Below are 24365 nucleotides of genomic sequence, written 5' to 3'. Positions count from 1 at the left end.
ACAATTCCTGACATTTAATCCGTGAAAAAAATTCCTGTCTTAGGTCAGTTAGGATCACCACAGGATCACCACAAAACTGTGAAATGTAAGAATAATAGTAGAGAGAATGATTTATTTCAGATTTGATTTATTTCATCACATTCCCAGTGGGTCAGAGTACATACACTCAATTAGTATTTGGTAGCATTGCCATTAAATTGTTTAACGTGGGTCAAACATTTAAGTTAGCCTTCCACAAGCTCCCCACAATAAGTTGGGTGAATTTTGGCCCATTCCTCCTGACAGAGCTGGTGTAACTGAGTCAGGTTTGTAGGCCTCCTCGTGCGCTCATGCCTTTTCAGTTCTGCCCACACATTTTCCATAGGATTCAGGTCAGGGCTTTGTGATGGCCACTCCAATACCTTGACTTTGTTGTCCTTAAGCCATTTTGCCACAACTTTGGAAGTATGCTTGGGGTCATTGTCCATTTGGACCAAGCTTTAACTTCCTGACTGATGTCTTGAGATGTTGCTTCAATATATCTATGTATATTCATCATTCTCCTACCTCATGATGCCATCTATTTTGTGAAGTGCACCAGTCCCATAATGTCAAGCAAAGAGGCATAGTTTGAAGGTAGGCCTTGAAATACATCTACAGGTACACCTCATATGGACTCAAATGATGTCAATTAGCCTATCAGAAGCTTCTAAAGCCATGACATAATTTTCTGGAATTTCCAAGCTGTTTAACTTCTTACAGGTACGTGGGACAGTAGTGTCCCACCTGGCCAACATCCAGTGAAATTGCAGAGCACGAAAATCAAAATGACTAAATTCAAATATTTAACCTCTTGCAGAGCGCCAAATTCAAATACAGAAATGCTCATTATAAAAATTCAGAAAACAAAACTTATTTTACATAGGTTTAAAGATAAAATTCTTGTTAATCCAACCACGGTGTCAGATTTATAAAATGCTTTTCGGCGAAAGCATACCTAGCCCAGAACATACCTAGCCCAGAACATACCTAGCCCAGAACATAGCCAGGTTGACAAATTATTACAAACAGTAACCAGCCAAGTAGAAGCATTACAAAACTCAGAAATAGAGATAAAATTAATCCCTTATCTTTGATGATCTTCATATGGTGGCACTCAGAAGACATTAATTTACACAATAAATGTTCCTTTTGTTCGATAAAGCCTCTTCATATCCAAAAACCTCTTGTTTGCGCGTTTTCTTCAGTAATCCACGGGCTCAAACGCAGTCAAAACAGGCAGACAAAAATACCAACTTGTATCTGTAAAGTTCATAGAAACATGTCAAACGATGTTTATATTCAATCCTCAGGTTGTTTTTAGCCTAAATGATCAATAGTATTTCAACCGGACAATAACGTCGTCAATATAAAAGGTAAACAAGAAATGCACTCTCTCTGGATTGCGCATGAAAAAGCCCTGTGACATGTCAGGGTCCACTCGTTCAGACTGGCCTTACTCCCTCATTTATAAGAATACAAGCCTGAAACGATTTCTAAATACTGTTGATGTCTAGTGGAAGGCATAGGAACTGCAAATTGAGTCCTAAGTCAATGGATACTGAAATGGCATTGAATAGAAAACTACAAAACCCACAAAAAAATACTTCCTGAATGGATTTTTCTCAGGTTTTCACCTGCCAAATCAGTTGTTATACTCAGACACTATTTTAACAGTTTTGGAAACTTGAGTTGAGTTTTCTATCCAAATCTACCAGTTATATGCATTTCATATCTTCTGGGCCTGAGTAGCAGACCGTTTAATTTGGGCATGCTTTTCATCCAAAATTCAGAATGCTGCCACCTACCCTAGAGAGGTTAATGATCTTCTGTTGGCACTCCAAAACGTCCCAGTTACATCATAAATGCTCCCTTTGTTTGATAATGTCCTTCTTTATATCCATAAAAACTCAATTTAGCTGGCGCGCTTCAGCCAATAATGCACCCAGTTTCCCTCCAGCAAAATGCATACAAAATGAATCTCAAACGTTACTAATAAACTTTTCTAAACAAGTCAAACGTTTATAATCAAACCTTAGGTATCCTAATACGCAAATAAACTATCAAATTTAAGACTGAGAATAGTATGTTCATTACCGGAGATAAATAAGAAAGAACGCGCTTTCCTCCACGCGCTTGGAAACACTACAGCTAAAATGAGAGCCACCTAGAAAAAGTACAATTTCTGGGTAATTTTTCCAAAAACCAGCCTGAAACTATTTCTAAAGTCTGTTTACATTGGAAGCCCTAGGAACTAAAATTTGGTAGGACTTGGGCTTATAGTTATAGTACTAGCCCTTGAAAATATTGGTAAGCTGATTTTTTTTTGGGGGGGGGGGATTTGTCCTCGGGGTTTCGCCTGCCATATCAGTTTTGTTATACTCACAGACATAGTTTTAACAGTTTTAGAAACTGGCCTGAGTATCAGGCATTTTACTTTGGACGCGCTTTTCATCCGGATGTCAAAATACTGCCCCCTACCACAGAGAGGTTAAAGGCACAGTCAACTTAGTGACGCACTGGAATTGTGATAGTGAATTATAAGTGAAATAATCTGTCTGTAAACAATTGTTGGAAAATGACTAGTCATGCACAAAGTAGATATCCTAACCGACTTGCCAAAACTATAATTTGTTAACAAGAAATTGGTGGAGTGGTTGTAAAACGAGTTTATGACTCCAAACTAAGTGTACGTAAACTTCCGACTTCAACTGTATTTGAACCAAACTACCCAGTAAAAAAAGTGAAATACATTAATACTGTGCACAAAAATGCAGTGTCTTTCACCATGTCCACAGTACTTGTTTGTAGTCTTTGATTTTCAATAATAATATTAAATGTGTTTGAAAAAAATGTTACAAAGCATACAAAGTAACAGATTACATAACACCCAGGTTGGCCAATGACCAGGACATCACTATATACCATATAACAGATGGATTTGGTCCGTTTGCCACAGAGGCTGTGGTTTTTCATTATTTTTAGGGGAGCAGCATATATAATCCATGCTTTACTTAATCCAGAAGCAGATGTCATCTACCTCAACCCTTCAATCCTACCAGACATATTAAAATAACAAAGGACAAATCTGTTACATAAACCAGGTCTCTGATTGTCAGCGTTCATAAAAAAGCAGGAGTCTTCTCCACCAATCAGCACACTGCCTGTCATTTGTAGCTCTTTGGGACATTAAGACTCCTCCTCCTCCCCCTGAAGCTGACCTCTGTGTTCACCCTCTTCCACATAAAGAAAGAAGGGACCAGATTGCTTTTCTCATGTAGATTCCCTCCCTCCTTCCAGCTGCCTGCCACAATGGGGCTCTGGCTACTGGCTGGCTGCGCGGTTCTCCACTACAAAGGCCTGGCAGCACAAGAAAGACCCCCAGCTCAGTGGTCAAACAAAGAACACCTGATATTTTGTGTGTGTGTTGCTTTACTCACCATCCCCTCGAAGCCCACTCTGTAGAGATTCTTGGCCCCATTATCCCAGAGGACGTAGGCTGCACTGTGGGGGCTGGCTGCACTCCAGTCCTGGATCTCTGTCACCTAGGGAGGAAGAAGTAGAGAAGAGATGAAGAGTCGAGAACTTAGCCAAGGCATTCCCATCTAAGAATAATTCTAAAGGCATGCCTCTTGGTTAACAATCTGTTGGCTATAATGTGAAATGTATTCTGTGTGTTTCTGTCACATCAACTAATAATGTCACAAATATCATGAAATGTCATTTAATAATATGGCCATGGGACTATTTACATTGACATCACATGAGTTTTTACACTGCTGCTACTTGCGGTTTATTATCTAAGCAAAGTCACTTTACCCCTACCTACATGTAAATTACCTTGATTAACCTGTAACCCTGCACACTGACTCGGTAGAGGTACCCTCTGTATAAACCTTCAATGATATTTTAATATATATATTTTGTAATTATTTATACATTTCAAAATATATATATAGGAATAGGTCTTGCCTTTAATTAAATAGTAGATTACAGATAATTCAGTCTACATTTATTCCTGTTATAGATTATGGTGATATTATATACATGAATGCAGCTACCAGTGTTTTGAAACCCTTGGATGCAATTTATCATAGCACACTTCATTTTATATAACCTGACAGTTTTGACATTCACCACTGCATCCTTTATCATTAAGTTGGTTGGTTCTCGCTAAAAACACAGGTCACTTCATTATTCTGTTTTTGTTTCTAAAGCCTTACTCAATAAACTACCAATTTACTTAACATTATTGTTGAAATATAGAAACTCTGATTACAACACTAGGTCACAGGGGTGGTAAAATATATAGAAGAAGCCCAACTTAATTCTTAATTTCTTGACGAACTCGTCAACATGCTTTTAAAAAGATAGCTTTTCGTCAATCCAGATGCCCAGATATTTAGAGGCGGGACATGATCAATGGATGGACCATCTAACGTACTTATGCACAAATCATCAGTTACATTATTTGGAAAAAAACATGTACTTGGTTTTACCAGCATTTACTAACAATTTCAGGTCATCCAAGGCTTCCTGCAAGGTAGTAAAAGCAGATTGAAGAGTCAGAGCCTGAGCTGCCATAGGGGCAGTAGCATATTGAGTAAGGAACTTCATCTGTATGCAGATGACAGTTACAGTTTTGAACAGATAGACCAACGCTATTAATATAAATAGTGAAAAGAACTGGACCAAGAACCGAACCCTGTGGGACACCTTTCGTTATTTATAGAAATCCTGATTTAACACCATCAGTAAGTACACACGGTTCTGTTTTAAATAATTCTCAAACAAGGTCCAAGCAGCCCGATCTAAGGCAATCATAGAGAGTTTCTGAATAAGTACGGTGTGATGCAGTGTTGAATACCTTGGACAGGTCAAGGAAATCAAATCAAAGTTTGTCACGTGCGCCGAATACAACAGGTATTACAGACCTTACAGTGAAATACTTACTTACAGGCTCTGACCAACAGTGCAATTTCTAAAAAATAAAAGGTATTAGGTGAACAATAGGTGAGTGAAGAAATAAAATAAATGAGGGCAGCACCGTTTCTTTGTATCTAATCAATTAATGACATTTAAAACCATAGAAGTAGCAGAGATGGTACTATGACCTGGTCTGAACCCTGGAAGTTATATATTCAGAAAATATGTAGCAGTTGAAAGTGATCTAAGCTGAGTATTTCTTGCTGAGTATAATCAATGATTCCAAATATGTGCTGAAGTTCTGAAGAAAACCAAGAATTCGTATCTATTTTAAAGTCTCTATAGCACTTAAAAGGAGCATGTTTATCTGTGATATAAAAAGATCAGAAATGCTCAAGAGCTAATTCAGGGTCAGATATACACTTGATGGAGGAAAGTTCAGAAAAGTACAAGTCATCCTGTATCTTCCCAATAATACAGGGATTCGAATTATGCTGTCTAGTATCTCTAATACAGGCTATAGTTAGGGCTGTGGCGGCCAGGAAATTTTGACAGCTGTGATTGTCAAGCAAATAACAGTCAGTCTCACGGTAATTGACCATTTATTAACAAACACATTTAGCACCTCCTGGCTTCCACAAATGGCCTACAAGCCACTGATGCAAACCTTTGGAACATCTACATTTTAAAAAGACTAATAAGTCCATGTAATATAGCCTACAAAGTCACAATAAATCCATTATTTTAGACAGGTCTAAAGAAGCATGATATGAAGAAAATTTCATCTATTTCAGAAGAAAAGAAAAGCATACTCTTGAGTTGTCCTTATGTTAGGTCCTGATCAGGCTGTCATAGGGCTGTGGGCTACACTAGTTCCTTAAGCAGACTTAGAATTCTGTGGCATTATTTTATAGTATGAAGAATACAATTAAACAAAGCTGAAAAAAAAATAGCAAGGATATTTTCTCCAAACTGTGAGGTAGTGCGCACATGCGGCTATTCTGTGTTGAGCGGTTAACAAATAAATAGGTACTCCTATATGCTTAGTTATTAATGTAACTTTAGTTGTTCTACAAACGTTGGGCTACATGTTTAGATTTTTAATACATTGTAAGGTTGCATGATGCAACTAATGATTACTTGAAAAGGGTTGCTTGAAAAGGCATGAACTCTGCTTAGTTTTGCGCAGGCTGTAAACACTTCACAATTTCACAATTTGAAAAGCACTTGATAAATGCCTTGAATTTCCCAGTGGCACCCCCTTTGGTGGCCATAGTGCACCCTAAAAAAACTCCATGCCTTGTGCAGCCCTTCTCCCTGAGTGCTGCCTGCTCCGAAGCACCTTTCACTCACATGGCTCTCCATCACATGATCGGGTCTTTCTCACAGTCAACAAGTGAAGACAGACACATCGGGGATGCAACTGCGAGTGTCCTTATCCAATTCCGAGGTGCATATTGAAGATATAGGAACTGTCCACATTTACTTTGTCAGCCAACAAGATGAGTAGGCCTAACGAACAGCAAAAGCACTAGCCTATGTCAATCTGCTATCCCCCATAGCACAAAAGTTGACCTATTCTATTAGCGAAATAAATATTCCAAACAGTCTGGGACCGTTGTTATACAAACAACAAATTATACAACCACTAGCATAAAAAGTTGAAATGTTCCGCAATGAGGCTAATGCAAGAGGTCAGAACATTGAGCTTAACATTTTGTTTAACAATTAGGTTGTCTTCACATTATAAGCACAGCAATGCGCACACAGGCAGTATAGGCTTTAAGCGCAAATGTTCCATTAGCGGAAAACACCATTATCAAAAGTGACCACAAATATGACTATGCATGTAACGCTTTTATTATTTTAAAAAACATACATTTTTACAGGGAAAATTCTTCCCAAGCATGAAACTAAGGCGTTGCATACAGTTTTGCATGCCAGTTAGGCTCTACACCTGTTGTAAAGAGAATTAATGTGCTTCACTTTAAGAAGTTATTTGGCCACTTTAGTTCAGATGAACTTTATCAAAACATATAGGCCTATGACCTAGGCCTCATGAGGCGTGTGACTGATTTAAAAAAGTCACAAAAATGCCATTGTTTGCCTTAAGCTTAAGTGATAATATACTGTATAATTCACAAGTGAAATGCCAATATTGTCACCCAGACTATTCTTGATTTAATCTGTTTTAAAATATACTAAATCTGAGTGTGAAATTAATTTTGATTTAGAATGGACCATTATCATGTCCCGGTCTCGAAACAGAGGCAGGAGGAAAAATACATATCCTCTCTGCACTTATAGTGGGGCAAAAAATATTTAGTCAGCCACCAATTGTGCAAGTTCTCCCACTTAAAAAGATGAGGCCTGTAATTTTCATCAATTTATAGATAGTATTTTCAACCAGCAACTATCAGGAAATAACACTGATCAAATGTATTCCACATTTTTACAGTGTTCATTTCATCAGCTTTTACAAAAAGATTCAAAACACAGAAAAAACTATTTTAGTGCACTGGACATTTAAATAACACAGCAAATTAACCCTTTACTTCTTGTGACTCTCAAACCCGGATCCGGGAGCGTAATCGTCGCCTGACGCGAATTAGCATAACGCAACGGACATAAATCTTCCTAGAAAATCTTCCTATTCATGAAAATCACAAGTGAAATATATTGGAACACAGCTTAGCATTTTGTTAACCTCTTGCTCCTACCTGGCACGCAGGCGTCCCATCTAGAGCTCTGGAAATGCAAATGCGCTACGCTAAATGCTAATAGTATTAGTTAAAACTCAAACGTTCATTAAAATACACATGCAGGGTATTGAATTAAAGCTACACTCGTTGTGAATCCAGGCAACAAGTCAGATTTCTAAAATGTTTTACGGCGAAAACATAGCACATATTTAAGTCAAACCACCACCGCAGACATAGCTCATTAGCATAGCCAAGTAGGAAAAAATATGCAATCAACAAACGCAGGATTTAAAAAAAAAATATTTCACTAACCTTTTGAAATCTTCATCAGATGACAGTAATATAACATGTTACACAGTACATTCATTTTTTTTCAATAATATGCTATATATATCCATAAATCTCTGTTTACAATGATGCATTGTTCAAAAAATGCTACTAAAATGTCAGGAGAAATGAAATAGCTCCGGCAGATAACGTCAGCTAACAAGGAATACACATCATAAACTTTGACTAAATATGCATGTTTTACATATGTATAGGAAGATACACTTCTTCTAAATGCAATCGCTGTGTTACATTTATTTTTAACGTTACAGTTTGCGTTCATTAGGCTATAATAATAATAAATAATAATAATAATAATAAATGCCATTTAGCAGACGCTTTTATCCAAAGCGACTTACAGTCATGTGTGCATACATTCTACGTATGGGTGGTCCGGGAATCGAACCCACTACCCTGGCGTTACAAGCGCCATGCTCTACCAACTGAGCTACAGAAGGACTACAGAAGGCTATACTAGGAGGCGGCGCGCCAAATGTATCATTATGCCTCCTCTATCTTGGTGTCGACAGAAACCCAAAATTAACACATAAATATTCCCTTACCTTTGCTGTTCTTCCATCAAAAGACCTTGAAGGGATTATACTTACCAAAACAGCGTTTAGGTTCTCAAAATAGCCACATTTCGCTCTAAATGTAGGCAAAATTCAAGTGGATGCGCACCAAAACGTCAAAATTATATATTATATGTCGAGTAAACTTGTCAAACTATGTTCATAATTAAGCTTTAACATGTTATAAAGGTGTACAGCAATTGTGAGGACGAAGCGAAACACACACGTCTTTCAATTGATCCTGAAGAAAAGAGAGAGCGGGAGCAGAGCGCACATAAACGTACACTTTTTTTTCGTGTTACCGAGACCTTTCAGCACGCTCAACGTCTCGTGAGCGCGCGATTCTCACAATGAGAAGCCCCATTGAAAGCAGGCTTCGCGCTGAACACGTAGGAACTGTTCCCAGAGCGGTAGCCTTTTGGGAAGTGCGTTTAAGATGACGTCAAAGTTGGGCCAACTTTTTCCATGACAAAGAGAGATTTTGGGAGAATGCATGCCCTGAGACTTCTGCTTTACATAGAGACAAAATTTAAACGGTTTTAGAAGCTTTAGAGTGTTTTCTATTCGATAATATTTTTTATATTAGCAACTTTTGACAAAAATTTATCCTGTTTTATATGGGTACCCAATTCCTCCAGAAGGGGCAGTAAACAGGGCTAGGCTTAACAGGTTAATCACCCTGTCATCTCAGATTTTCAAAATATGCTTTACAGCCAACGCTAGACAAGCATTTGTTTAAGTTTATCATAGCCTAGCATAGCATTATGCCTTGCTAGCAGCAGGAAACCTTGTCACAGAAATCAGAAAAGCAATCACATTAAATTGTTTACCTTTGATTAACTTCGGATGTTTTCACTCACGAGACTCCCAGGTACAGGTAGACAGCCAAAGTTCATTTTTTTCCCAAAATATTATTTTTGTAGGCGAAATAGCTCCGTTTGTTCTTCACGTTTGGCTGAGAAATCGCCTGGACATTGCAGTCACCACAACGCTGAAAAATATTCCAAATTAGCTCCATAATATTGACAGAAACATGGCAAACATGGTTTAGAATCCATCCTCAAGGTGTTTTTCCAATATCTATTCGATAATATATCCGTCGGGACAATTCGTTTTTCACTAGGACCGATTGGAGTAATGGCTACCTCTGTATTTTTCGCGATAATCTCTGTCGGAGCCACCATGTGACCACTTACGCAATGTGACCGCCTACGGCTATTCTTCAACAGAAATGTGTAAAACTACGTCACAATGCTGTAGACACCTTGGGGAATACGTAGAAAGTGTAAGCACGTTGATGGTACATTCACAGCTGAATAGGGAGTCATTGGAACGCAGCGCTTTCAAAACCTGGGGCACTTCCGGACTGGCTTTCGCCTGCAACATCAGTTCTGTTATACTCAAAGACAATATCTTTACAGTTTTGGAAACGTTAGAGTGTTTTCTATCCAAAGCTGTCAATTATATGCATATTCTAGCACCTTTTCCTGACAAAATATCCCTTTTTAAAAACAGGAACGTTTTCTTTCTCCCAAAAATGAAAATACTGCCCCCTAGCACCAGAATAGGGATGCACAATGTATGGGAGAACATATGGGAATCAGACAATATAAGCTAAAATCGCCAACAACGGAATTTCGGCCGATGTCTAGTTTAACGCCAATGTACAAAATAGAGTCAAAGCTGACGTGCAAAACCTGTATAACGTAAGTACCTGACGCCACGTAAAATGTTGCACTATACATCCAACACAGCATTCCTAAACTAGCCCACAATGTCTGCTGTGTGGATTGAGCAGTCATTTGAAAGAGTAAGAACATTTCAGCAAGACAACTTAAAGGCGAAGTCCATTAAAGCCAAGATAATGGAATTCATGACAATGAACCGTTCTCTGTCGTGGGTGATGTTGGCTTTCGCCGACTGGTAAGGCTTTCCCCTATTGAGTAAGTATTAGTTAAGTTGCCACTTGTTGTTCGCCTATTGAAATTGAACTTCAGTTCATGAAAAAAATAGCTAGCCAGCTACTTAAACCTGTTGCCCAAAGTTAACATTATAAGCAGCCAGGTAGCTTCATCTGGCTAGTGAACGGCGTTCCATAGAAATCCTGGTTGAGAATGAAACTGAACAAATGAACAACGAAACAGCACAGCAAGCGAGTGAAAAAAAAATAGGTTTTAATTATGTTTTACTGGTAATGGGGACATATGTAAATGCCAACAAAATAACTTTTTGGTCAGTGTGGTGTGTGTGTGTAACCAAGTCAGTTAAAACCTGTTATGGCAAAGCAAACCCCGAGGGGAACTCCACCCCCAATTCAGCTGAAAAGGTGGCGCAGGAAATTTAAAAATATTCTTTAGAAATATTTAACTTTCACACATTAACAAGTCCAATACAGCAAATGAAAGATAAACATCTTGTTCATCTACCCATCATGTCCGATTTTTAAAAATGTTTTACAGCGAAAACATATATTTATGTTAGACCACCACCAAATCAAAGGAAAAGACAGCCACTTTTTCCAGCCAAAGAAATAAGAAATTACATCATAAATATTCCCTTACCTTTGATGATCTTTCATCAGAGTGCAGTGCAAGGAGTCCTATTTCCACAATAAATCATTGTTTTGTTCCATAATGTCCAATACTAGTGTCCAATTAGTTGCATTTGCTAGCACTTTCAGCTCACGTGCCCAAAAGCTGACGCAGGTCCAGGACAACGCGCACGAAAACTTCAAAAAGTTATATTCCAGGTCGAATAAACTGGTCAAACTAAGTAGAGAAACAATCTTCAGGATGTTATTTTAATATATATCCAATAACGTTCCAACCAGATCATACGTTTTCAGCTGCAGCCAAATGGAACGACGGTGGCACCCACAGAGAAATGCACCACAGGAAAATTGCATTTCAAAATTGCAAGACCGTGACTATTTCCCCTCCCATTCTGTCAAAGTTCACACCAAAAGCTCCATTCCACTTTCTATTGAATGAGGACATCAGTGGAAGGCGTAGGAAGTGCTACCAGATCCATATCTTGTTGGAAAAAGGGGCGATGACGTCAAAGTTGACCCACATTCAGAATTTCACTTCTTGTTTGGTGGATTGCCTGCCCTATGAGTTCTGTTATGCTCACAGACATAATTCAAACAGTTTTAGAAACTTCAGAGTGTTTTCTATCCAATAGTAATAATAATATGCATATATTAGCAATCTAGGACAGAGTAGGATGCAGTTCACTATGGGCACGCAATTCATCCAAAGTGAAAATACCGCCCCCTATCCTCAAGTTTTAAGAACAAAATCTTATTTACAATGACGGCCCGGACGACGCTGGGCCAGTTGTGCGTCGCACTATGGGACTCCCAATCACAACCGGATGTGATACAGCCTGGAGTCGAATTAGGGACTGTAGCGACGCCTCTTGCACTTAGATGCAGTGCCTTAGACCGGAGCATCCTTATGTGTGTTAACTATTTAACTGTACTAGAATGCTTAAAAAGGTCACTAAAATTGTAAATATCGGTTATCAGTATCAGGTTTTTGTCGGCAAGGAAAATACCGGAAATCGCCATCGCCCAAAAATGTCATACTACTTTAAAATGTTGTATGGGGAATCTTAAATTGAATACTGGGGTCCTTTGTTCTCTTTAGAACAAATGAACTTTTCCAACTTATAGGCTGGTCCCCACATTCTCCACACTTAAATCTCACCCATAAATGCAGGCATGCACACAAATGTTTATCACCTTCTTGGATCCAATGATGAAATCAGAAAATCATCATTCCGATATTCTAAGCTCTAGACCTCAGCTGACTCTTGTAATGAATGGTGTGGCTGTTGAACAAGTTGAGATTAAATTACTTTGTGTTACCTTAGATTGCAAACTGTCATGGTCAAACCATATAGATTCAATGGTTGTAAAGACGGGCAGAGGTTTGTCCGTAATAAAGAAATGTGCTTTTTTGACACCCCACTCCACAAAGCAAGTCCTGCACACTCTAGTTGTCTTATCTTGATAATTGTCCTGTCGTGTGGTCAAGTGCTGCTAATAAAGACAGTTAAACTGCAGCTGGCCCAGAACAGAACTGCACGTCTTGCTCTACATTATAATCAGAGGGCATAATATAAATAACCATGCATGCAAGTCTCTCTTGGCTAAGAGTTGGAGAGACTGTTTCTTATAAAAAAGTAGTGATGCAGTCAATGTGTTGAAAAGTCCAAATTGTTTGCGAAGTCAACTTACGCACAGCTGACACACACTTACCCCACCAGGAGTCTTGTCACAATCCATAAATCCAGAACAAATTCATGCAAGGGTACATTATTAAATAGAGCCATAATTGCTTGGAACTCCCATCTCACATTGCTCAAATGATCAGGAAACCTGGTTTCTAACATCAGATACAGCAATACATACAGTATGTATTGATATTTAGGCTCTGTGCCATTTTTTAATATATGTAGTTCTGTCCTTGAGCTGTTCTTGTCTATTACTGTTCTGTATTATGTCATGTTTCATGTTCTGTGTGCACCACAGGAAGAGTATCTGACTTACCCAACAGCTAATGGGGAACCTAATTAAATCCCAAATAGACATAGTAATACATTTCATATTTGATGAGAAGCCTGTGTCATCTACAACAGGCAGCTAAATTGGGCAAAAATCTTATTGGCGGTCCAATAAGAACACAGATTTCCATCTTAAATTGCAAAACATTTCCCTTCAGCATGCCCTACTGAACAAGGTACAGGGTCATGATTAAATAGTCACACCGTAGCAAATTATATATACATCTTTTTTTTGACATGTTATATGTGTTGCAACAGAACGAGTACCTTTCCTCTCCTTCCGTTGCCTCCATCCTGATCCTCCCACTGCCAGTCCACTCCTCTCACCACCCGGCCACCGGTGAAGATGCCTCGGGCTGTGATCTTCTTCGACTTACGGCGAGACTCCAACAGGACTCTGTCAAAAAAGACACATGCACATCTACGTTTATTTTACTGACTTAGTGGGTGAATAATAGTAGTTGTCATTTTATGGATGTGAAGGTTGGAAATATATAACCAATACTGGATAAAGTTGGCCATTTCTTTTCTGTGGTATTGAAAGACCTACGAGCAAATCATGCAGTTGATGTGTTTTAGTCAATCTATATCAGTCATTGAAAAGTTCATTCACTGATATTAGCCAAAAATAAATGTTGACATGCCATTTTAGACATTTTCAAGAACTGGACTAGGGATACACGATACATCGGTAAACATATCAGAATTGGCATAGTTTAATGCCGATGTGCAAAATCTATATAACGTAATGACGCCACGTAAAATGTTGCGCTATACGTCAAACACAGCATTCCTAACCTAGCCCACAATGTCTGCTGTGTGGATCGAGCAGTCATTTGAAAGAGTAACAACATTTCAGCAAGACAACCGAAAGCCAGGATAATGGAATTTCATGACCCTTGACAATCAACCGTTTTCTGTCATGGGTGATGTTGGCTTTCGCCGACTGGTCGAGCACCGCCAGGTTGCCACTTGTTGTTCACCTATTGAAATTGAACTTCAGTTCATGAAAATAAATAGCTAGCCAGCTACTTAACCCTGTTGCCCAGAGCTAACGTGATATCAGCAGGCAGCTAGCTTCATCTGGCTAGTGAGGCTTGACCACACCGGGTTGTGTGTTGTGAAGCTAGCCACAATAAGGATTAGGCACAATAGTGGAATTTGAGGTTTGCCTTCAAAATAAGTGTGTTATTGACATTGATGCAAATGAATACAAATAGTAGAATTATGCCATACTTTTATTTTGAAGGCTAACAGCAAAGTCCACTATTGTGGCTAATCCTTAGTGACTAGTTTCACATAGATGGGTCCGACCACAATTAATCAAATAAGAACAGTCTTCTAAATTAGCATTATTTTAGATGATACTTAGCTATATAGTTAGATTGCTAACTATAGCTACTGAAACAGATCTCGTTTTGCTGTTTTTGGGGAAGAACATTTTTTTTGCATCCATGATCTAGAAAGCTTATTTTTATGACTAGCACTAAGTGCGCAAGACAACTTTACCAGCATCATAGCATGAATAGTTGTGACATATGAAATACGAGTGATAGTGTAATCAATGTGTAATAACTAAATTATGAACGGTTAAATTATTGTGACGTGCAGTCATATTCAGGTCCTGAATGATCAACAAACGTATTTGACACGTCAAATAGTGTTATTTGACACTACATTATTTGAAGCAGAAAGACCCAAGCGGCATTCCATAGCAAAGACCCAGACGACGTTCCATAGAAATCCTGGTTGAGAATGAAACGACTGAACAAATGAACAATGAAACAGAAAGTAAGTGAAAGAAATAGGTTTTGATTATGTTTTACTGGTAATGGGGACATACGTAAATGCCAACAAAAAAGCTTTTTGGTCAGTGGTGGTGTGCGTGTGTGTAACCTTTATTTAACTAGGCAAGTCAGTTAAGAAAAAAATTATTATTTACAATGAAGGCCTACCCCGGCCTAACCCTGCGTCACTACTGTGAACCTTTGTTCAATAACGATAGCTTGGTAGAAAATTTCAAGAGGTGTCAACAACCTCAAATCAAAACACTCCTCAACTCCATCTCTTTTGATGAAGAAGTTGAGCCGCTAACTGAATTTCAGAGGAGCCTCTAAACGAGCATGGCCCTCACTACATAGTCGTCGCCAAACCCACTGGCTCCAGGTCATCTATAAGTCTATGCTAGGTAAATCCCCACCTTATCTCAGCTCACTGGTCACCATAGCAACACCCACCCGTAGCACGCGGTGCAGCAGGTATATTTCACTGGTCATCCCCAAAGGCAACAGCTCATTTGGCCGCCTTTCCTTCCAGTTCTCTGCTGCCAATGACTGGAACGAATTGCAAAAGTCACTGAAGCTGGAGACTATATTTCCCTCACTAACTTTAAGCATCAGCTGTCAGAGCATCTTACCGATTGTTAACAGCCAATCTGTAAATAGCACCCCGAACTACCTCATCCCCATATTGTTACTTACCCTCTTGCTCTTTTGCACCCCAGTATCTCTACTTACACATCATCATCTGCACATCTATCACTCCAGTATTAATGCTAAATAGTCATTATTTCACCTCTATTGTCCATTTATTTCCTTACCTCCTTACTTCATTTGCACACACTGTACATAGATTTTTCTACTGTGTTATTGACTGTACGTTTCTTTATGTGTAACTCTGTGTTGTTGTTTTTGTCGCATTGCTTTGCTTTATCTTGGCCAGGTCACAGTTGTAAATGAAACTTATTCTCAACTGGCCTACCTGGTTAAAAAAAAATTAGATTAAAAAATATTTCACCTTTAACTAACTCTACAGGCCATTGCCAGCACAACAATTGGGTACTCTGAAATAGGGCTGTGACGGTAATTGAATAACCGTGTAACTGAAATCTATGGATTAAGCGCATTGAAAATAAAATAATCATAAAAAACCCTGATTAAATGGGCCTTGTTTTGCTGACTTCTGTCTACATCTCTTCTTTCCAACGGTCTTTTGACGTTGGAGCAGCTAATCCGGTACAGGTGCAGGGGGTGTAGAAGCACTCGTCTATAGGCTATGCACGTTTTCATGCTTGCTAGTAAATACATTATTTTAAAACAGGTAGGATGTGTCTGACCTCATTAATTATTCACCAGCCATCGACAAGGTTCTTCTGGCTCAGATGAAAAATGTGTCAAATGAACAACGAGCCAATTCTATCCAACCCGCCATGGTATAATTTGATAAAATATTTTCTTCATTTATAGACTAAATCAGCACTGATAAATAGTATATGGACATGTTGCTTGTATTTGTTTTTATTTTAATGATTGTCAATTTCATATTAGCTGTCTCTCTCCCCATCAATTCATTATCTTGTAGCCTACTTTCGGAAAGCCTAAGGTAGGCCGAGGTTTTTGTAAGGACAAATAGTCTTGTGTCTGACACAATGTACAAAACATTAAGGACACCAGCTCTTTCCATGGTGGCCCGACCAGGTGAAATCACCGATTAAATCCACAATTGAGACATGGATTGGGTTCCATTCAGGGGGTGAATGGGGTATGGTAGTCCGTGCCAGGCGCATCAGTTTGTGTCAAGATCTGCAAAGCTGCTGGGTTTTTCACGCTCAACAGTTTCCCAGGTGTATCAAGAATGGTGCAACTCAATATTAGGAAGGTGTTCTTAATGTTCTGTACACTCAATGTATGCTGGTGGCCTTGATTGACAGGTCCTTTTACAGGGGTGAGCAGGTATGAGTTCGCTGATTCTCTCTACAGGCCGATAAAACCATTCAGAATGTTTCTTAAAGTAGCCTGTCTGGATGATCTCTAATTAGAATTTAACGCTCATGTCATGATTTAATCTTGTAAAAGGCCTATTTTCAGTAAAGGCCCTATCTCACCAAGTCCGTTATTTTTCAACTGAATAATTAGTCCGAAAAATAAATAAATATGAACACGTCTTGTTTATGACACCGTTCAAACCAATTGTGAAATATCGTCTGGCCACAATCCGTAAATGATTTATTTGACCAAAGTTTAACAATTTAAAGGCAATGCTACCAAATACTAATTGAGTGTATGTAAACTTCTGACCCATCCGGAATGTGATGAAAAGAAATAAAAGCTGAAATAATTCATTTTCTCTACTATTATTCTGACATTTCACATTCTTAAAATAAAGTGGGGATCCTACCTAGCCTAAGATGGGGGATTTTTATTAGGATTAAATGTCACGAATTGTGAAAAACAGTTTAAATGTATTTGGCTAAGATGTATGTGAACTTCAGACTTCAACTGTATAAACAATAATTTGTGTCAAACGTCATCTGTTCCAAATTCCACCAGGTAAACGTGTCTGGTCTTCTTTGACCGGAATATCACCAGCACTTCAAAATAATAAATAGGCTGTGGCTCCTTGTCTCATATGGGGGTCTATAGGGACGCTTGTCTACTTGGTCAAGTGTAACATGATAACTTTAGACAGTCCCCTCGCCCATACCCGGGCGCGAACCAGGGACCTTCTGCACACATCAACAACTGACACCCACGAAGCATCGTTACCCATAGCTCCACAACAGCCGCGGTCCCTCGCAGAGCAAGGTGAACTACTAGTTCAAGGTCTCAGAGCAGGTGACGTCACCGATTGAAAAGCTATTTAGCGCGCACCACCGCTAACTAAGCTAGCCATTTCACATCCGTTACACAAGCAGGTGTCCTCATACATTACATAACCAAAAGTATGACAACACCTGCTCGTCTAACATCCAACTCTATATGGTCCCCCCTTTGCTGCTATAAAATTCTCCACTCTTCTAGGAAGGTTCTCCACTAGAAGTTGGAACCTTACTGCAGGGACTTGCTTCCATTCAGCCCCAAGAGCATTAGTGAGGTTGGGCACTGATGTTGAGGGATTAGGCCTGGCTCGCAGTTGGCGTTCCAATTAATCCCAAAAGGTGTTCGATGGGGTTGAGGTCAGGGCTCTGTGCAGGCCAGTCAAGTTCTTCCACACCGATCTCGACAAATCATTTCTGTATGGACCTCGCTTTGTGCACTGTGGTATTGTCATGCTGGAACAGGAAAGAGCCTTCCCCAAACTGTTGCCACAAAGTTGGAAGCACAGAATCATCTAGGATGTCATTGTATGCTGTAGCATTAAGAATTCCCTTCACTGAAACTAAGTGGCCTATACTGAACCATGAAAAACAGCCCCAGACCATTATTCCTCTTCCACCAAACTTTACATTTGGCACTACATTTAACATTTACATTTAAGTCATTTAGCAGACGCTCTTATCCAGAGCGACTTACAAATTGCGACTTACAAACTGCCAGCGTCGGGGCTGGCAGCTGGCAGCGTTCTCCTGGCATCCGCCAAACCCAGATTCGTCCATCAAACTGCCAGATGGTGAAGCGTGATTCATCACTCCAGAGAACGCATTTCCACTACTCCAGAGTCCAATAGCGGCGAGCTTTACACCACTCCAGCCGACGCTAGACATTGCGCATGATGATCTTAGGCTTGTGTGCGGCTGCTCAGCCGTGGAAACCCATTTCATGAAGCTCCCGATGAACAGTTTGTTGCTTCCAGAGACAATTTGGAACTCTATTGTGTGTGTTGCAACCGAGGACAGGCGATCTTTACATGCTTCAGCACTCGGCGGTCCCGTTCTGTTAGCTTGTGTGGCCTACCACTTGGCGGCTGAGCCGTTGTTGCTCCTAGACATTTCCACTTCACAACAACAGCACGCACAGTTGACCGGGGCAGCTCTAGCAGGGCAGAAATGAGTGGAACTGACTTGGAAAGATGTCATCCTATCCTATTAATTGTTCCATAGCACTGTCATTACTTGACCGACGAAGCATGCATCCATGCTCCTTTACTGGTAATTCGTCAAGAGAGAGGCTAAAGCCTCATGGCAGTGGTCTAGCTAACCACAGTAGAGCCCTAGAGGCTAGACAACTAGACAGAGCAGCTGGACACTGTAGGCCTAACCAATGTAAACAGACTGCTGTCTTGGGGACCCCCCCCCCCATCCCCTCCCACAGTCAGTGAAATAATCTAATGTGGCATAACAAAACAGTCCACCATGCCCTCAGTTCAGAGCAGTGTCTGAGGGAGGACAGGGACCCCCCTGCTGCCTTTGTTTGCAGTCATGAAATAACTGTCTCAGGGGAACTGAGGTCATATGTACTAGAAAAGGTGCCAGCTGTTGCGCCATGCGTTTTGTTTGTCCCTTTGAATCTCACAAAGGGCTTGAAACGGATGGAGTGACTGCTTTAGCAAGCAAACATATTGTTTGCAATATAGGGCTGTCCCCGACACACAAAAAAATAGTTTGAAGATCGTTTGTTCTTTCGACCAATCAATTGGTCAACGTTTTTAAACGTGTATTATTCCATTTCTTTCCATGTTTTAATAAAATCAACTATATGCATTGAGCTTCTGACACTTTAAGCTTACTGTTTGATGAAAGACACAAATGCCTCAAGGGAGCCAGAGATCTCGATAACCAGAAGAAGAAAACCTGACAACCATTCCCCCCTTTCTCCTGCTGGTTTTTGCAGATTCTGCCTCGGCAACCTTTCTCATGTGGAATGCCAATTTATCTTACCATTTCTTCCGATTTGCGTGCCAGTTAGGGTTTTCATATGCACATTTTTGTGGGACTGTTTAATTTAATTTAGAATAACGTTTTCATATCTCAAATTCATTGTCATGTGGGTAATCCAAATTCTATCCAAATCTGAAATGAGACTAACCTAAAAAGGAATATTGCCAACTATGTAAAAATAGCCTACAGAAAGCAAACAAATATAAACTTTACAGCCTGCAGGTAGAAAATATCCTGATAAAAATAAATATCTTATAAATCATATTGGCTATGCATGGCCTGTCTGCAAGGAACTTGAAACATTGTATAAACTATTAACTTAGTTGCTAGCGAACTTGCAACGTTGTATTAAATATTCTGGGCCCTGAAAGTTTCCTGTGCCAGTGAGCTCAGTACAAACAGCTGTAGGCTATTTACGCAAGGAATAAGAAGCAGCGCTTGACTTGGGCAGGAGCTCACCGGAGCAGAGTACCAGAGACTCAAAATGTTATATTCCTCTTATAGAGTATTAACTCAAGTATTGTGGAGCTCTTGCACCTAAATATAAAACAGTACCAGCACCCAAAATAAGTACCGGAACCAATTTCACTCCAAGTCAAGCACTGATGAGAAGTAATCAGGTAGGCCTATTTTATGACATTTCCACTGGATAATAGAATGACATTTTTCCCTTTCAAGTGGTTATCAAACGGGAGAGAGCTGGAAATATGTTTTCAAATACATTGATGAACTCTTGTAATTCTCAATGGATGTAAAAACAGACTGTTTGCTTGCTGTTTGAGGTGAAGAAAAATGTATTTTGAGAAGCTCCACAGATCATTAGTGGTTGTGCGTTAAGCCAATCAGAAATACTATCAGATCCCCAAATGGGCACAATTATATGCCTACATTTGTGCACAGGCCAAGTAGCCTATAAGCCTACTTCTATGCATACTTACTCAACATTGACAGGGGCACTCCAAATAAAAGACAATGTCTAAATAGTCAACTTGTAAATGGAATGAAAGAAACCAAATTGTGTTATTCACAAGTGTAGCATAGGTTTTGCGCACCGCAAACAATCTGTCCACTCTGACAATGAGAACGGTAAGACTGGAAAAATAATATTGAATGCATTAACAGAAATTACCGTAACCAAAGTAACAAACATAGATTAGAAATTATAGGCATTAACAGTAAATGTAGTACTTGTGATATATGTAATGGGGAATTGATATACACTAACAATTTACACAATTAAATGATGAAACAATGAATGTGCACACATTGGCACGAGGGAGAGTATTCTGGAGATAGAAGTGCATTACGTATGTGGGCGCATGGTCAATCTTAAGTCTGCATTTGCCATGCAGCATTTACAGTGATTCAGCCTCAGCAGAAATCAAGGGATTCATACTTCTTGCGCTTCGCTGAGCAGTGCTGTTGTGAAGGAAGTTGTCAAGGAACCACCACCTACCTTCAACAAATCATGTCAATGAGGAGCTATACAGAGCCCTCCACATTGTTAAAACATTTGGGAGGTGCATGGCGATGCAGTGCGGAGCTCGATTTGGCCTCTGGAGGCTCCGCAATTGCATCACACCCTCCATATGGAGCCTCTGACCACATTTCTCAGATCAAGCATAAATTGGCTTTTAGTCTAGGCCTCTGCAATGGATTAGTTCACAGAGATGGCCGCGTATACATGTGTTGTTAATGCTCGACTAAAACAAAATCTTGGTCAACCAACCGCCTATGACCAAACAATCGACCAGTCGACTAATTGGGGTCAGCCCTAACGCAATAAGATGTCTTGGTTGCACTCTCTGCAGGTTGTTTCAGTCAGTTGGTTCATTTTGAAAACCCCTTAAATGTAACTTAATCTCAGCAACTTTTATTATTATTTCAAACTATTACATTCCTTTCCCATCATAACATTCTCAAGATAGGTTGGTTGTGTTGATTTTTCAATTGTGCTTGGTCTTTTACTTGTAAATCTTCAACGGAAGCAGAAAAAAACAGACATGGCCAGTAACATGGGATTGGCTGAGGCCCCAACAACATCACTGCTTCTGAAAGAGAGGCTGAGCGGTCGCCTGGCAACAAAGAGCCAGGATCGGTTGCCACATGTTGAGTCTGCCTATCAGGCTGGGCTCAGGAATTACAACTCAAATATCACAGAGAGACAGCCAGGTAGCAACAGAAAACAGAAGGGAGAGTCAAATTGGTGGTTCCTCAACATAACCAACCAATGGATGTAGATAGGAACTGCTATCATTAAACGCATCACTAAACCATAGATTTTGTCATAGAGGTGGGGCTTAGTTGACGAAGCACCCCTACGCATAGGGCTTGTGTTCCATGTTACCTTTGTTGCCGTCATACTGTGAAAATAATCAGAGGTGCATTCATTACATATTGCAATGGAAGTCGTTTACCGTTTAAAAACCAAACGGAAGCCAACAGCAAATAGAATGAAACATCGAGGGACTCACATTTGTTTTGCTAAATGTTTTCTGTTTGGAGTAAACTCTTGGTTGCAAAACATTTTACAACTGAATCTGTATAAGGAATACACCCCAGATCTCACAACGCGTAATGTGACTGCATTAAAGAGGTCCTGGAATGCAACCATTGGCTTCACGGGGCAGTGGACAGTACTCGCCTCTCGCTACCAGGGGTAGTGATCCTGTAGAAGCGATGTCGCAGGTGGTGCTTGTCCCCATGGTAACAGGTGGTGCAGAGGTCATAGTTGTTGCATTCAGCACACTTCCAGCGGATCCCGATGATAGGCTGCTGACGACAGGTGTCGCACATGGTGCCGTCATGCTTGATACCTGAGAGGGAGTGTTAATAAGGCAGTTAGGAAATGGTAAGAGGACCCGAGGCTCTGGGGTTGCTCAACTTGCCATCTTCATACCATCATTCACAAACTAAATCAAATCAAAGTTTATTTGTCACTTGCGCCAAATTCACCTTAGTGAAATGTTTACTTACAGGCTCTAACCAATAGTGCAAAAAAGGTGTTAGGTGAATAATAGGTAATACACAGAACAAAAATATAAACGTGTAGTGTTGGTCTCATGTTTCATGAGCTGAAATAAAAGATTCATAGAATGTTCCTTCTCCCAAATTTTGGACACAAATTTGTTAACATCCCTGTTAGTGAGCATTTCTCCTTTGCCAAGACAATCCATCCACCTGACAGGTTTGGCATATCAAGAAACTGATTAAACAGGATGATCATTACACAGGTGCATCTTGTGCTGGGGACACAAAGTGATTATATAAGATCCACAGTTTAGGGCCTAATTCATGTATTTCATTCATGTATTTCATGTAATTGACTGATTTCCTTATATGAACTGTATTAACTAACAGTCTGTAATTCAGAAAAATCTTTGAAATTGTTGGATATTGCATTTATATTTTTGTTCAGTAAAAAAGTGAACATGCCACATGATCTGTATGGAGTTCAGTTTACCATGTTAGGCTCTTCCATGTCGCTAACGCTTGGTGCATTGCAATGCTTGAAATGCGGTTGCGAAATAACTGTGTAGCGTACAGATCACATCAACACTCAAATGCATAAGTTAAATGTAACACGAAAACAGGAAACAAGATGTTTTGGATCGCAGTACCAGAAGGCACACATTACCTGTGGGAGCACTATCAAATATCCTCACGTCGTATGCACCAGAGCACCGGTAGTTGGCTGCAGTCCCGTTATCCCAGACAACAACCACTTCTTCCGGACTTTCAAAACTCCTGACGGTGCCGACATGTCCCTCTCCACCATCCTGTTTTCCCCATTTCCAATCGGGTCCGCGGATCACTCTTGCACCAACTCCTTCCATCATCACACGGTTATTCCTGCCGGTAGTCATTTACGAAACGGTCTCGCAAATTGCCAGCTAGCAGAATATGTTAGATTGTTAACTAACGTTAACTGTGTTCGGCAGGATAATTTTGCGATGCAAAATAGGTCTGTTGTCCAGATGAACACAATTCAGCAATATCTTGTTAGTTTGCAAGTAGCACGACGAACTGTGTGGCTAGCCTGCTTACTGTAACGTTCAAAAACAAGATAGCAGAAACACCCTAGCGACAAAGATGTTAGTCAAATGTATCGTAATGTGAATGTTATACGTTAAGTTAACCAACTAAAAACAACAACGCAGTGAACTGGGAAGCAAAGCCAAGATAACTCGCTAGCTAGCATTTAGGCTAACGTTAACTGACAAAGTAAGCTGTTGAATGAAACGCACTTTTCACTCCACAAGCTGTTCTGTAACGTTGTGGAAATAACTGATACGTCTCAGTATCCCCTTTAAGTTGTTTTCGTCCCAAGACCACAAGAAAGTGTCACCCCAAGAGCTTGTAAAGTAGCCACATCGTCACGAAATTGTAGACCTTTGTTAGCTGCTAGCTAACGTTAGCGCTTGTGCCTCCGCAAAAATGCCACCTCTACAACTTAAGTAACACATTAGCCAGGTAGTGTAGCTTAGTCCTTTTTTTGTTGGAATAATTGTTTCCTGCTACGTTTATTATCATATGTATTTGATTGTTCTCCTCAAATGTATTTATTTTGTCAAATGGCTTGCAGAAGTACACTCAGAATAAAAGCGTCGCCATTATTGTAAATCATCAAGCAGACGGAGGTGGACCAGCGGTCAA

The 24365-nt window shown here is 39.9% G+C and overlaps 1 protein-coding gene across 3 annotated transcripts in view; it reads right to left on the bottom strand.

Moving 5' to 3' along the window:
• The window catches only part of LOC124009131 (E3 ubiquitin-protein ligase mib1-like), a 93501-nt gene extending 69136 nt beyond the window's left edge, over nt 1–24365 (bottom strand). For all 3 annotated transcript variants that reach the window (XM_046320638.1, XM_046320639.1, XM_046320640.1), the window contains exons 1-4: nt 23347–24365; nt 22354–22525; nt 13382–13511; nt 3459–3563 (exon numbers count right to left, since the gene is read on the bottom strand). In XM_046320638.1, coding sequence (XP_046176594.1) covers nt 3459–3563; nt 13382–13511; nt 22354–22525; nt 23347–23575 — 636 coding nt within the window. In that variant the 5' untranslated portion in view covers nt 23576–24365. The remainder of the gene's footprint in view (nt 1–3458; nt 3564–13381; nt 13512–22353; nt 22526–23346) is intronic.

The sequence above is a fragment of the Oncorhynchus gorbuscha genome, linkage group LG22, assembly GCF_021184085.1.
Source record: "Oncorhynchus gorbuscha isolate QuinsamMale2020 ecotype Even-year linkage group LG22, OgorEven_v1.0, whole genome shotgun sequence".
In the NCBI taxonomy this organism is placed as follows: domain Eukaryota; kingdom Metazoa; phylum Chordata; class Actinopteri; order Salmoniformes; family Salmonidae; genus Oncorhynchus; species Oncorhynchus gorbuscha.
This window is presented reverse-complemented; position numbering and strand designations above follow the sequence as displayed.